This window comes from Pinus tabuliformis, chromosome 1_2 (assembly GCF_031772625.1).
Source record: "Pinus tabuliformis cultivar Carrire ecotype Pingquan chromosome 1_2, CPIR1, whole genome shotgun sequence".
Taxonomy (NCBI): domain Eukaryota; kingdom Viridiplantae; phylum Streptophyta; class Pinopsida; order Pinales; family Pinaceae; genus Pinus; species Pinus tabuliformis.
The window spans coordinates 440,317,074-440,331,340 of NC_142298.1; the positions used below are offsets into that span (position 1 = coordinate 440,317,074).

General features: G+C 37.3%; 1 protein-coding gene across 3 annotated transcripts in view; it reads left to right on the forward strand.

Annotated features, from left to right (window-relative positions):
• LOC149206242 (putative boron transporter 2) overlaps positions 1 to 13,586 on the forward strand; it is a 53,586-nt gene extending 40,000 nt beyond the window's left edge. The window contains exons 1-4 of one of the 3 annotated variants that reach the window (XM_089395368.1): positions 11,650 to 12,405; positions 12,599 to 12,694; positions 12,792 to 12,929; positions 13,025 to 13,586. In XM_089395368.1, the coding sequence (XP_089251494.1) occupies positions 12,659 to 12,694; positions 12,792 to 12,929; positions 13,025 to 13,150 (300 nt within the window). In that variant the 5' untranslated portion in view covers positions 11,650 to 12,405; positions 12,599 to 12,658 and the 3' untranslated portion in view covers positions 13,151 to 13,586. Of the gene's footprint in view, positions 1 to 11,648; positions 12,695 to 12,791; positions 12,930 to 13,024 lie in introns of those variants that run through there. The other 2 variants (XM_089395367.1, XM_089395366.1) reach the window with 2 other exon arrangements.
• The last annotated feature ends 681 nt before the right edge of the window (positions 13,587 to 14,267 follow it).

Here is a 14,267-nt window from a genome sequence, read left to right on the forward strand (position 1 = left end):
GGCCTAATTAGGGCGTGCTAGACCTAGGGATTGAGTAATAAGAGAGATGAAATGTTCCAAGGTCAATGTGCCAAGGAAAAGGTTTCCAATAATGAATATTGGCAAGCTAAAGGCATATGAAACTTTCAAAAAGTTGTCAAATTAAAGCTTAACCTAGGGTTTTCCTAGGGAAAATTAGTTAGGGAAAGAGAAATCAAGACTTAAAATGGATAGATTAGCCACCAATGAGGTTGATTTTTAGGCAACCAATTATACCCTTGATATTGAATCCTTCCACCACCGAAAATTCCTCCTCTAAGCAAAGTCACTCCAAGACCTAGTTAGGTCGCTTATCCTTAAGAGGGTCAAATCAAGGGAGAGATTGCAACGGTAGTAGATTAATTGATTTTCTTGCTTTTAAGTCTAGATTTATTATTGTCATTTTATAAATTGTAGCACATATGCACATCTGTTTTCAGATTCATTATATGTGGTTACACAGGATTGGCTAGAACTACAATATTTAATCAGTTGATACACTTTCACTAATAATGTGTGGTGCACATGTTCTCTGAGAAAAACACGAAGTGTGATGAGTGAGTTTCATTCTTGTAGAATGTTTTTTTAATTTCTGCATGAGTTATTTAAGATCTACAGTTGTGTTCAATGACATTTCTTTCATTTCTTTCCCTGGTTGTTATGTATCGGCACAGACAGTGCATACACCTTTGAAATAAAAAGACTTACCTTGATCAAAAATTAAATGATTGTGGTCCAGTCAAATTAAAAAGTTATTAAACCATCTGAACATTTTGGTGTTGTTGCCGGGGAAAGTTGTAGTGATACAGTCAACCAACGCTTTTCTTTTGAGTTTTTTGTGTTCCTAATTTTGCAGGTGTTGGGCGGTAAGACGAGAGGTAAGAACATGCGCATCACTCTAATATACTTGAGTGGGCTCACCCTTGTAATAATTAGGACACTTAGGGTGTGTTAGTGAGTTTTATTTTATTTTATTTTTGTTTTCACAGTGTGTCTCTAATTTTGCAAGTGTTGGGTGGTAAGACGAGAGGTAAGAACCTGCGCATCACTCTAACATACTTGAGTGGGCTCACCCCTGCAATAATTAGGACACTTAGAGAGTGAAAATAATTATGCATTGGGTCCATGTATATGATGTATAAGTGGAAAAGAAGCAACCCGTAGAGATAACAATAAACCTACAGGAAAGAGGGGTCAACCTAAGAATAAGAAAAATATTGATCAAGGGAGGACTACATACATTCAAGAATTGATCTCAAAAGTAGAGAAGGAACAATCAACATTGCATAGAGACGTAAGGAAAATAGGGCCACAAAAAGCTACTACATCTGTATCAAAATCAGGAATCTTTGGTTCCTCTGTTCTAGGACCCCATCCTCCTCAAACCAGTCTACAATCTCCCAATACTGCAATTCAGGAACAACAAGGAGAGACTAGTACTCAAGACTTTGGATTAGAAGGACAAGGGGAAACCAATGGGAATTACCAGGAGTCAGAATCAGAACAACATTCTTTCACTTTCCAATACCCTGATTTAGGAAGTGTAGTAAAACAACTAGCCCCTGAACACTCTAAGCAATCATCACAAGAATCTTTATCCGTGGACCATCAATCTGAACAATCTCTAGAAGAACCTTCACCAGAAGAAGAATCAGGAGAAAAATCAATGGGGGACAATAACAATAAGACAGATGACACTATTACCACCTTTGAATTTCCAATAGGTGACATAAGGGGAGAAGCTCCCATGAAAAATATCCCTTTATCGGTTCTTCCATATTTTCAAGGATTAACTATAGAAGATCCTAACACTTTTTTGTTTGAATTTGATGTTCTGTGCAAAAGTTACGATTACACTTCAGACGCTTAGAAATTAAAATTGTTTCCTGCAACCCTAAAAGGTGCAGCATTGAGATGGTTTATGGGACTTGGACCTGCCACTATCTGAACATGGGGAGACATGAAAAATAACAAGATTATTGTCGGACCAGAAACTTGAAGGATGAGTTGTAGCCTGGAAGATTATGTGGAACGATTTCATTATAACTTACAGAGGTCTAAGCATAGTGATTTGGATCCTAAAATTTTGAAGACAATATTTATTCAAGGGATGAGAGACAACTGCCTTGATATTTTGAATCTGTTAGCAAAAGAGGACATATCTTAGGAACCATATGAAGAAATTATGAAGCTTTGCTTAAGGTGCTCACAAGGATCATCACCAGGAAGAAGCATGACATAGGATGCTTCTGTCAGAGCATAGAAATCAAAAAATGGAAGTGTAACAAGAGTTGAGATTGGAAATATGTTTAAATGTCTTAAGACTGATCTTCTAAGTACTCTATTTGCTCAGTTGACGACAGCACAAGTAAAGAAAGCACAAGATGAAGCTGAAAAGGCTCTGGCCATATTCTGCCCAAAGTGTAAACAAAAACACTCCTTGAAAGACTGTAGAGTCGACAGCGTTAGCTTGTGCAACATTTGTGACTTGGAGCATTCTACGGGACATTTCCTAGAGCTTCCGATACTAAAAGAAATACTCAAGGAATCAAGAGAGGAATTTTAGTCTTCTTACTTCATTAGATGAAGGAAACCTTGGCAACCAAGACCACCAGGTATGTTCCAAGATTTTTCTTCTAATCCATGGAATAATGTGTATAACACTCAACAGTTTCCATGGTAGTACCCTACTCCTCCTCCAGCTCAACTCCCCTCACTATGGAGCTAGTGGTATCCTTCTCCCTCCTTCCCATATCCTCCATCTCAGTTATACCCTTAGCGTCACAACTGGAAAGGAAACCCTCCCGCGTTACCAATGCAGCAACAATTACAATTTCCACCTCTTGCATCATCTGCTATTACGACTCCTCCCATACGACCCCAATTACCAGTACAACCTAACCCTAATCCAAATAATAAGGCATTCCAGGCTTTAGAAGCTCCCGCTTCCTTCCAAACCTACTACATTACTCTCGTTGAATGCAATGAAATCCATCTACGATCAAGAAAAGTAGTAAAACCTCTCCTGTCATCACTGAAGAAGAATGTGAATCTCCTAAGGATGGCCCTGTGGATTCTAATAGAACTACTACAGTAGGTCAAGGTGATTTTGCTACACCTGTAACAGCGAACCCAAATAATGCAGGTACATCTGTATTAGCCAACCTAGTTGTTATAGTAACTAAGGACGCCCCATATCCGCAAATATTATTAGAAACTAGGATGATTTCACAACCTGAATATGATTTTCTTAGAGAGCTGAAAAGTCTACACATAAGTCCCCTGCTGCAAGCTATCAAGGATGTTCCCATCTATGTGATAAAATTAAGGGACCTATGTGTTAGAAAACCTGGAAGAAAGACTAAGGACCCTGTCACTAGCCATGTGATGGGGAAATTATCAGAGTTAATGACTAGTTAGTCTTTGTTGACTAAATATAATGATCCAGGGAATCCTACAGTTACTGTTTATATTGATGAGATGCCCATCCCAAATACACTAATTGATTTAGGGGCAGAAATCAATGTAATGGCTAAAGAAATCTTTACCACCTTAGGATTGCACGGGCTGAGACAAACACCTACAGTACTAGAATTAGCAGACAGGTGTCGTGTTAAACCAGAAGGGGTGTTATAAGACGTATTTATTATGGTGGATTCCTGGAGGTATCTAGCATACTTTTTTATTATTTCAAACCAAATCAAATTTACGGGGGCATCCCCTGATTTTGGGAAGGCTCTAGTTGGCCACTGTAGATGCATTTATAGGTTATAGTTCAGGCTTTATGAAAATTTTAGATGGCAAGGCTACAAATAACCTTAGCCCTAATCCCCCTGCAAAACCAAGTAAGGATTTAGGAAATCCCTTATGGGATGAATTCAAACCCGAATCAAATAACTCCCAGCCACTTCTTACCCTTGGTAAAGCCCAGTACTTTAAGGATGAGATAGAAGATGATATTATAAATGGTTTTATTAGTAATCCTCTTTCTGTTACTTCTATTGAGGACTCGGGGGAGGAAGATCTTGTGGAAGACTTGAGCTTTGAACATATGAAGACCACTCCAAACATTAAGAGCAACCCAGTCGAAATAAAACCAGTTAAAAAACTAAATGTTAATCTGAACCTGACTTCCGAACAAAACAGAATGTTGTTACAACTGTTACAGAAGTATAAAAAGGCATTTGCATGGAATTACACAAACATGAAAGGAATTCATCCTAGCCTGTGCACTCACCATATCTATTTAAAAGAGGATTGCAATCTAGTTAGGCAGCCACAACAACGTATGAACCCAGCACTTAAGGAGGTAGTAAAAGAATAATTGCAAAAAATCCTAAATGTCAACTTCATCTATCCCATTTATGATAGTCAATGGGTATCCCCACTTGTCATCGTTCCTAAAAAGAATGGAAAGTGGAGAGTTTGTGTAGACTATAGAGAACTTAACAAGGCCACCCAAAAAGACCATTTCCCTTTGCCATTCATAGATCAGGTCCTTGATACCTTGTCTGGAAAGAAATTATTTTCATTTCTAGACGGGTTTAGTGGTTACAATCAGATACAGATTGCCCCATAAGATCAGGATAAAACCACCTTTACCTGCCCTTGGGGAACCTTTTCATACAAATTTCTTCCTTTTGGACTCTGTAATGTGCTAGCAACTTTCCAAAGGGCGATATTGGGGATATTCTCATATATGTTAAATGACTGTTTAGAAGTATTCATGGATGACTTTACACCTAATGGTTATGCCTTTGAAACAGCATTAGTTAATGTTGAAAAAGTACTAGAAAGATGCGTACAAACTAATGTTGCTTTAAGTACTTAAAAATGTCACATGATGATGAATGAAGGAATTTTGTTGGGACACTTTATCTCTACTGATGGAATTAAAGTGGACCCTGCTAAGATAGAGATAATTTTGAAAATTTCAATTCTCAAAACACAAAAAGTGGTACGTAGTTTTGGGACATGCAAGGTATTATAGAAGGTTTATAGAAAAAAATTCAAGAATTGCATCCCCTTTATTTTCTTTTCTTATTAAAGATGTAGAATTTGTTTGGACGGGGGAATGCGAGCAAGCCTTTACAGAATAAAGAAAATTTGGATCAGTAGCCCCTGTTTTGCGAGGACCAAACAGGAGTCTGTCGTTTCATATAGCCACAGACGCATCTGATACTGTTGTGGGAGATGTATTGGGTTAGCTAGAGGACAAAAAACCATATGACATCTACTACATAAGCAAGAATTTGACTCGAGCCGAACTAAACTACACGGTGAAAGAAAAATAATTTCTTGTAGCAGTGCATTCCATCAACAAATTTCGACACTACATTATGGGATATCAAGTGTTTCTTCACACTGACCACTCTTCCATTCATTTTTTAATGAATATACCATTCATTAATGGTAGGGTTATGCATTAGTTATTGTTGTTACTAGAATTTGATATAACAATCCTAGATAAACCTAGGAAAGATAATGTAGTGGATGATTTTATTTCTAGGCTGACTATTGGTAATGAATGCATGCCTGTTGAAGATTCTTTTCCTGATGAATATCATTTTTCTATTTCAACTCACTCACCATGGTATACAAACATAGCTAATTATCTTACTGCAGGAACAAGGTTAATTTTAGGGGCGAATAATCGCCCAAAGGCGAAATTTAAGGCTTTTTATATTTTAATGGGGCGAATTTTTAATTAAAATAATAATTTTTTTTATATATAATTAGCCCATATTTTATTTAAAAATTAATTTATTTTTTTATTTTAGCCCAGGGCGGATAAACTAACCGAATCGTATTTGATCAAAATAGCCCCATTTTGATATTTGCGGAATCGTATTTGATCAAAATCGCCCCCATTTTGATTTACAGTTTGGGTTTTCTGGTTTGGGAGTGGTTTGTGAGGGTCGATTTGGTCCCGGGAGTGGTTTGTGAGGGTCGATTTGGTCATGGGATGTTAGATTTATTTTGAAATGGAGGGCGGAGCGAGGGCGGCTCCCTGTTTTGACGGATTCAACCCGTTGTTTTGGTGTATATGGCTCCCTGGGTCCCTGTATAAAAATGGTTTTGAAATAGGTTTTTTCATCCTAGTTCACAAATCTAGCAGCAGCAGTTTCGGTGGGATATTCTTGCATTTTCGGATTTCAATCCGCTTATTCTTCTCTGGTTTCGGTATCCATTGTTTCTTGGATTTGAACGGCTCATGCCACTGCAGCAGCAACAACAACAGTCGGTACTTGACCGAATTGTTGGCTGAGCGCGAGAAATTAGGCCCCTTTATGCAGGTCCTGCCCATCTGTAGCCGGCTTTTGAACCAGGGTAAGTTGGCTTCATATGTCTTGTTTTTACAGATTATCAGTTGTTCCGGAAGGCCAAATTAGGTGGATTCATGCCTCTGCAGTTGGAACAGGGGTGATAATCACTTTGCCAGTGAACGTTGAATGCTTCCGTTGGTTTGGAAGCAAATATAACCGTGGCTCCAAATTGTTCTCACAAACCCAGAAATGCAGACTGCTAAAAAATATTAGATTTGTGTTGTCTAAAATGTGGCGCAGTAGTTATTTTTATTGGCAAAAGATAGGGTTGTAGGGCCCTTAAGTATATGGGAAACATACAGCATCTGGACTTATGGAAACATGGAGCCTGGATCTTCCAATAGGTGGATCTGGGAAAAAATAGAAGAATTCTTGATTTCCCTTCCCAAGCAAAAAGTGCGAATGGCTGTTAATAGCCCCTTGCTGTTCCAAACATCATTTTATTTGCTTTACTGAATGGTCTGATTTATATTCCAACCTTTCTTTTTCACTACATGCTCCTTTTTCCAACCAAGATCATGTTACTCCACAGCGTTTAGTCGATGCAAATCATATATATATGGCATTTATTTCATGTATATTGGCAGTTGAACTTTTGCCAATATTTCTACGACAGTTATTATTGCTGATCAGATCTTGATTTAGGCCTAAGCGTATCAGATCTTGCTGATCAGATCTTGTATACATTTAAAAAAAAATACAAACCAGTTACCTACTAGTTCCTTAACCTCTGAGGTCTCAATATCTCAGTTCTTCCTAGCTTTACACTTGGTTGGTACTTCTTTAATATGCTCCAATCCTGTATTCCGTTCTCAATCTCTTTCTCTCCTCACTTTTGGTATATTGCTGACAGTTATTATTGCTGAAAAGTTTTCGAGGCAAGAAATCTGTTGTATTAATATTGTCTGATTTGTAATAGAGAAACTGCTATGAGGTGCTTTGGACTACTTGGGAATGAATTTTTGTCTCAGATGTCGATAGTCTGTACTGTGGTAGACAATAAGATGATTTCTTTTCTCAGGGATTGCAATTGCTTTCCGGAAGATGGGGTATACCTGTTCATGGTACTTCTTTCGACATCAAGTTGATAAACCTTCCCTTAGACTTGAGTTTTGTTTGGTTCTTGTTCGTTGGGTGATGATAAAAAATGTAATATTCATTTGTATTTGTTGATTTTATACTCATGGAACTTGTTTCTTATTGTACTCAGTTCTTTTGATGCAAGAAAGAACAACAGACTAGTTTGAGCTTGAGGTACTTGAAGCGGCAGCAGCTCTCTTCTCAAGCAGTATGTGTTCTAGTTCTCAAGTGTAATATGAGTAAATTTAGAATGTGCTGCCGTTTGACAATACTTGTAAGCACTTTGAAGCAAATGTGGCCTGAATGCTGTTTGAAACTGGAGATACTGATGACCTCAATGATGTGAAAAATTGGAGATACCGTATGGCCTCAATGGTGTTTGTAATCAAAATCTGGATTGAACACAGTGTCTGTATATACTGTAGTTCAAGTTTTGTATAGACCTTTTGAAAAGTTTTCATAAGAGGTACTTGAAGCGGCAGCAGCTCTCTTCTCAAGCGGTATGTGTTCTAGTTCTCAAGTGTAATATGAGTAAATTTAGAATGTACTACCTTAGTTGTCATTTCATCATCCAACAACAACTCTAATGTGTTCAAAAAACTTGGCTACCTCCACCATCGTTGCCCGATGAGAGATAATCCTTCTCCCTTCTCCTCTTCATTTGGTTATCCTTTGCCATCATACTAGAATACAATCTCCTCCACAATTGTAGTCTTCATCTCAAGGACTTCACATGACAAATGAGTCTCTCTTTGTGGTTAATTGTACTATACCTTGGGTGCCAACATTCATAATTCTTGTTGTTGAACCAAGCTCTCCAGTTGCAGCAATAAGCTCGACACCTTTGTCTTATTGATTGCATTCTTTGAACAATGTTACTCAAGCCAATCCTTAAACCTTGGATTGATCAACCGATCTCTAAAGAACATTGCATCATGATGTTGTTCATCCCCTCTTCTACAATTTCTCTCTTATAGATGCATTCTTTGATTGTTCAAGGCCTCCTCCTTAATGACATTTGAGGGATAATTTTGCCTCCTTCCTTGTCTTAACATAAACTTGGTTTTGTTATCCATCTTTCACATGGCTGCTAGGATCCATGGTCACTTCTGAAAATTGCTTGCAAGGTTATCTTGGCTTCATTATGCATTGTTTTTTCCTTTTGGAAACTCATCCTTCCTTGAGGATTGTCTAGCATCTACTACCTCAATTTGGATTTCTTGGATCAATTTAGTGCACTCGTTCTCCTTTTGGACCAGGTGTCCATTCTCCTCACATGCAAAGCATGCATTCACATAAAATTCACCAATTTTAAAAATAAAAGGTTACCTGGCCTCTTCTGATGCCTCCAACATCAAATTTTGTCGTCCTTCCATGCTTTAGGAAGGTACTCCTTCTCTTTCTTCTATTCTTATGACAACTATGAATGATTGTCCCTCTCGAAAATCCTTATCATCTGCATCTATACACATAGCATCAGTATCATAATCACCAAGCTCTTTAGCCCCATATGGTATATATGTTACGAGCACTTCTAGCTAACCTCCCATGAGACTTTCAGATCTTTACCTAAACCACCAGGCCTTTTCACAAACTTGTTAAAACTTGAACATCCAGATTACGACTGGATAGTGGCATCAAAACTATTTGTTTTCTTTTCTGAAGTTCAATATAAAGATTAAACAGATTCTGGATGGGTAACTTTACCCTTAAATTCCTTTTCTGGCAGTGGCCCTTTCTGCATTGACAATTCTTACTTAGACAATATGTTCATTGAATTCTCCATAGGCATGAAAATAGATAATTTCTGCAAACTTCATTCTTACCTCTGAAATCCTGTTTATGGTTAGAATAAGCACCAGATTTTCAATATGGCTTCTTCCATTTGCCCAATCTATAATCAGTTTTGAATCCCCCATATCTTAGAGACCATCAATTCCTTTTTAAGTTGCACATTTCAGAAGTAACCATAAAGTGTAAAACTCAGCTCTATTATTAGTCCTCTGGTCTGTTGCATACTTGAAAGAAACATAACGTTTTTCTATTAAATACAAAATGCTACTAGTTTCACATTTCCTTGGAGTTCCTTGATAGGCACTGTAAAAAAAAACCAGCCTTATTTTTGTTGATCTGTGGAACCTTAAGAATTCTTGGACGTTTGACTTTTTCAGGTTTTCATGACCCTCCATAGGCATATCTAATTTGATGGCATACCTGAGTTGAAGGATTATCTATATCTTGGAATATCATGTTTTTTCTAGCAAGCAAAAGCCCCCACAATAGAACAAATGGCAATGCCCTATGGGCAGCTATACTGTCTTAACCTTGTATCAGTTTACAAAACAGGTCAAAAGGGATTCTCCTCTGCAATCATTTGTTCCATTTGGTAGCTTCATTACTTCACTCCAGAGTCCAAAGCTCCCTTGCATATGAAGAGTATACAAATAAATGATCCACAGAGTCATTGTTTTTTACAGAATGCATTGTCTGGGTCCATGCCAATTCTCTTCTAACCATTCTCCTAAATTAGGATTTTATTTGACATTCCCAGCCACAGAAAGAGAAGGAGTACCACTTAATGCATACCTTTTGGCTACTCTCATATTTCCATCATTCAACGTAGTCCATCTCATTCATTCACCTTCCCATTTTTGGCTCTTCCGGTCCCTTTTTCTAGCAGCCTTAACTGTGGAACCTTACGTTATGACCCACTAGTCAATTGCTCTATTCCTTTGACCTTTGACATAACAAACAATCTTGATTTTCCCAGATTTTCCACAAGTTCTTTCTCACAGTGACTATACTCGCCCCTGTCTTGCGTTCTAAACCTCCCTACTACCTTCAACACAACCACCCTTAATAAATATCTTCGCATAACCCACTTAGTTGTTCTAGGTCACTAGACAGTTCTCAACCTCCTTAGTTGAAGATTTGTTCCCACTGTGCCTTGAAACCTCACAGAATCTGCTTAAAGTGTGTAATAATTCTCCCAGGCCAAACTTGAAGTCAACACACACACCTGTCTCCTGGTATTTGAAAGCACTCAATCTCAATAATAAAGGTGCTTAGGCCTAACTTTACTCATATTACACTTGAGGTACTTGAAGCGGCAGCAGCTCTCTTCTCAAGCGGTATGTGTTCTAGTTCTCAAGTGTAATATGAGTAAATTTAGAATGTACTGCCGTTTGACAATACTTGTAAGCACTTTGAAGCAAATGTGGCCTGAATGCTGTTTGAAACTGGAGATACTGATGACCTCAATGATGTGAAAAATTGGAGATACCGTATGGCCTCAATGGTGTTTGTAATCAAAATCTGGATTGAACACAGTGTCTGTATAGACTGTTGTATAGACTGTAGTCTAATTATGTATAGACTGTTGGTCTTAAGAGCATGCGATCATTGATCAAGCCATCATGACCCATGGCAGCTTTGAAGGGATAAAAGGAAGACGTGTTGAAGCCAATGCTGCCATTGGAGTTTGATTCTTGAATATCATGGAGATTAAGAAGAATTATGTTCCATGCTCAAGGTTAATTACATTAACGTTTTATGTGCTTACTCTACAAATGAATTTGAACAAGTTTTTCATGGAAACCTTTCGAAAAGAGAAAAAAGACCTTGCATTATAGTTTATTGGTGGATTCCTATATTTTCTTGGTTGTTGTTACATGTTGACTATTGGAAGATCTGTTTATATTACTGAGAATCTTTCACTAGAAAATGGAGCAGTAAAGGACATATTAACTGTTATACGCTTTTGATTTTTCTGCCTTTGAGAACCTTGTGAGTTGTATGTCATTGAAGGGTGACTTGGTTTGAATAGTTAGCTTTGGAGAGCAGTTAGAGGAAGAAATAACTCAAACCCAAACTCAACAATGGAATTTTTATCAATGTGTCCATTCCAATAGATTATTATTCTAAATCTGGATGATGTGGCAACAATAATTATATATTTTTTGGAATGTACCTCAGTGAATGATCACCTTTTGTAATATTTTAAGTGCCGCTACATAGAGATGTTATTTCTATGCTTAATTAATTGCATTGATGTGCCATAGAGCAATGCAATGCATCTGGATACTTGAAGTCTTGGAATTGCAGAGCAGCATTTGCTTGATTCCTTGGTAGCTGTTTGAAGATCCTAACCAAACTGATGTTTCTTTCAGAATTGTGGTTCTTTGTCATAGTAGTATAGTACGCTGTTCCTGAGATTACCTTTGGTTCTGTTCTGAGATCTGTAGAGAATTGTTGAGCAAGGGGGAGGATAGCTTCATCTTAAAGCATCCCTCTACCCAACGTTAAGCTTGATGGGAAGAATTATCCTATCTTCAAGTGAAGGGTGCTAAACATATAATTGAAGAATTGATTGTTAAGACTTGTGGAGGGTAAGAAGACAAATTGCACTGTTGCTAAAGAATTAGTAAAGCTTTTGGCGCACAATGAAGATGTGCAGTACATTATAAGTTTTACTATTGCAGATCATATTGGTCCTCAAATTAGAAGTTTGATTAGTTCTTGTAAGATTTGGACTAGGATTCTCTAACAGAACAAGGATTCTCTATTCTAGGAAATGACTGTATGCATTTTAAATGATTGGTTGTGTATATCACTGTTTATACGATACGTATTCAGGATGTGCAAGATCAATTTGGAGCAGTTGATGATAGAATTGATCCTAAAGTTCGTAGTGCCACTGTTCCAATGGTTGAAAAAAATGTTTCAGCCATTTGTGACCAGTGTGAATGCCACTGATAAAGTGGCTAACTTTCTTGGTGGAATGTTACTGCAGAAAGAACATTGCTGGAACAGATTCACTTAAAAGAGTGTATACCGAGCACTTACACTGAAATCACTAAGAAGAAAGGGAAGAAGTCTGCATAGAAAAGTTTAAAGGAAACTTCACAAAAAACCCTTGAAAAATGATGTTGTATCAAGCAGGGCCATTATTGCAGAGATTGTGTCAAGGCCCATTACCACAGTAAATATATATTATTTAGAACTATGTTGTAATTTTTGTCAGGGTTCATGTTTAGATTCAACTATCACTGGCTACCCTATTCTGGAAGAGCTTTTGCTCTCCTGAAGACATCTTGATCTAACTCTTCATTCTTTGTTTTCACCTCCATAAAAAATCTCTAGTGGATTCATAAATTTTCCTTTTATTGTGACAGACTATTTTATGTGGTATTGTTGGCATACCTCCTTCAAATGGTGTTATTCCTGAATCTCCAATGCACATGAAAGGCTTAGCTACCCTTAAACATCAGGTACTAATATATTGGAATTATCAATTGCAGCTTCTCAGGGAAAAGACACAATTCAGACATTTTATAGACGAGTAACTTACAAGTACTTTTGTTACAGTTGGTGCTTAGCAAGTTAGTGACAACAATCTGGAAAAGTATGAAGAAAAATTCAACCTTAGGGCAATTATACAGAAACATGCAAGAAGCCTATGAGCAAATGCAGACCCCAATGGTTTATCAGCCTCCACCTGCCTTGGTAATGGTCTTATTTTTGAGTTTGGGTGTTTCATTTTATCTAATTTTCCTCTCCCTTTATTTATTTGTCTTGTCATGTCCCAACCATTTATGCAGGCACTTAAGGAATTGAAAGAGACCACAATTCAGTTGGCCGCAAGTACTGGGAATATGGATGCCCAGTTGATGAATCAATTTTTAATGTTGACAAGGACGTGGATGACCTGCTTCCTGTTGAGGTGAAAGAACAACAATTGAGTAATTTGTTGCAATCTCTGATGGCGGTTGGCTGCCTTGCAGTAATTCCCATCATTAGAAAGATCCCAACTTCTGTGCTTTGGGGTTACTTTGCCTTCATAAACTTGTGTTATTGGTCTGTTTTCCCATCGGGAAAATCAATAATGCAAGGTCAAATCAGTTGTGAATGATTGATGGCATAATGAAAAGGCGAACCTTTACTCAAAAAAATAATAATAGATCATTTTTTATAAATGTAGCTTTAGAATGATCTTGCTTTGAAGTAGAGACTAAAATCAAGGAAATGATAGGAAGCCTACAATGCTGGATTAGTGCTTAGTTCAAATAAGCATGACAATGAGAGGCCTTTTGAACATGATTGTGAGGTTATTGTTGATTCAAATATTTTTTCAGCAGAAAAATAAAGCATGGAGTGAACATTTAGTGCACAAATATCCCCTGTTTTAATGGATGACTAAAACCAGGAGGCCTTACAACCATATATGTAAAGTCAAGTCAATAGAAGGGACTAACCAGTTATAAACGATGGAAAAAAAAGTAGCAAACAAGTTTATTTTATGATGGAAAAGGCTAGCCATTTGAATCATTTCTGTTACAAAAATGTCAAGCTTGTTCAAGTAAAAAATATGAAAATGTGCTGAAGCTTGAGATCCTTCTTTGATGCGCCATAAGGGCCATGCCTGATGCGTTTTTGGTCTAACAAAAGGACCAAGGGTTCAAATAGTTAATGGTTAGCATTCACCAACTATTAAAACAGAGTAGCCATGTCTAATTTTCAAATTTCATTTATAACACTAGCAATTTTTATTGCATAATATCAGGAATGAACAGATGCAGGGTTTTCAAGATTCAGGTTGAATATCACAGAAGACAATGCAAAGGTGTACCGGTGAATACTATGGTATTAATGAGAATCAAAAGTTAAAAGCTACACAATAGAATGCATTTATTCATCTTCAAGGATATCACAGCACACACCACACTGCATTTTCACTTTTCATCCATAGAAATGTTTCCATCGATGGAAGGATTTATGGTTAACAATAGCAATAACTAAAGACCTTGTCACCATACTAATGTGCATATTCATCACTTATTGTAA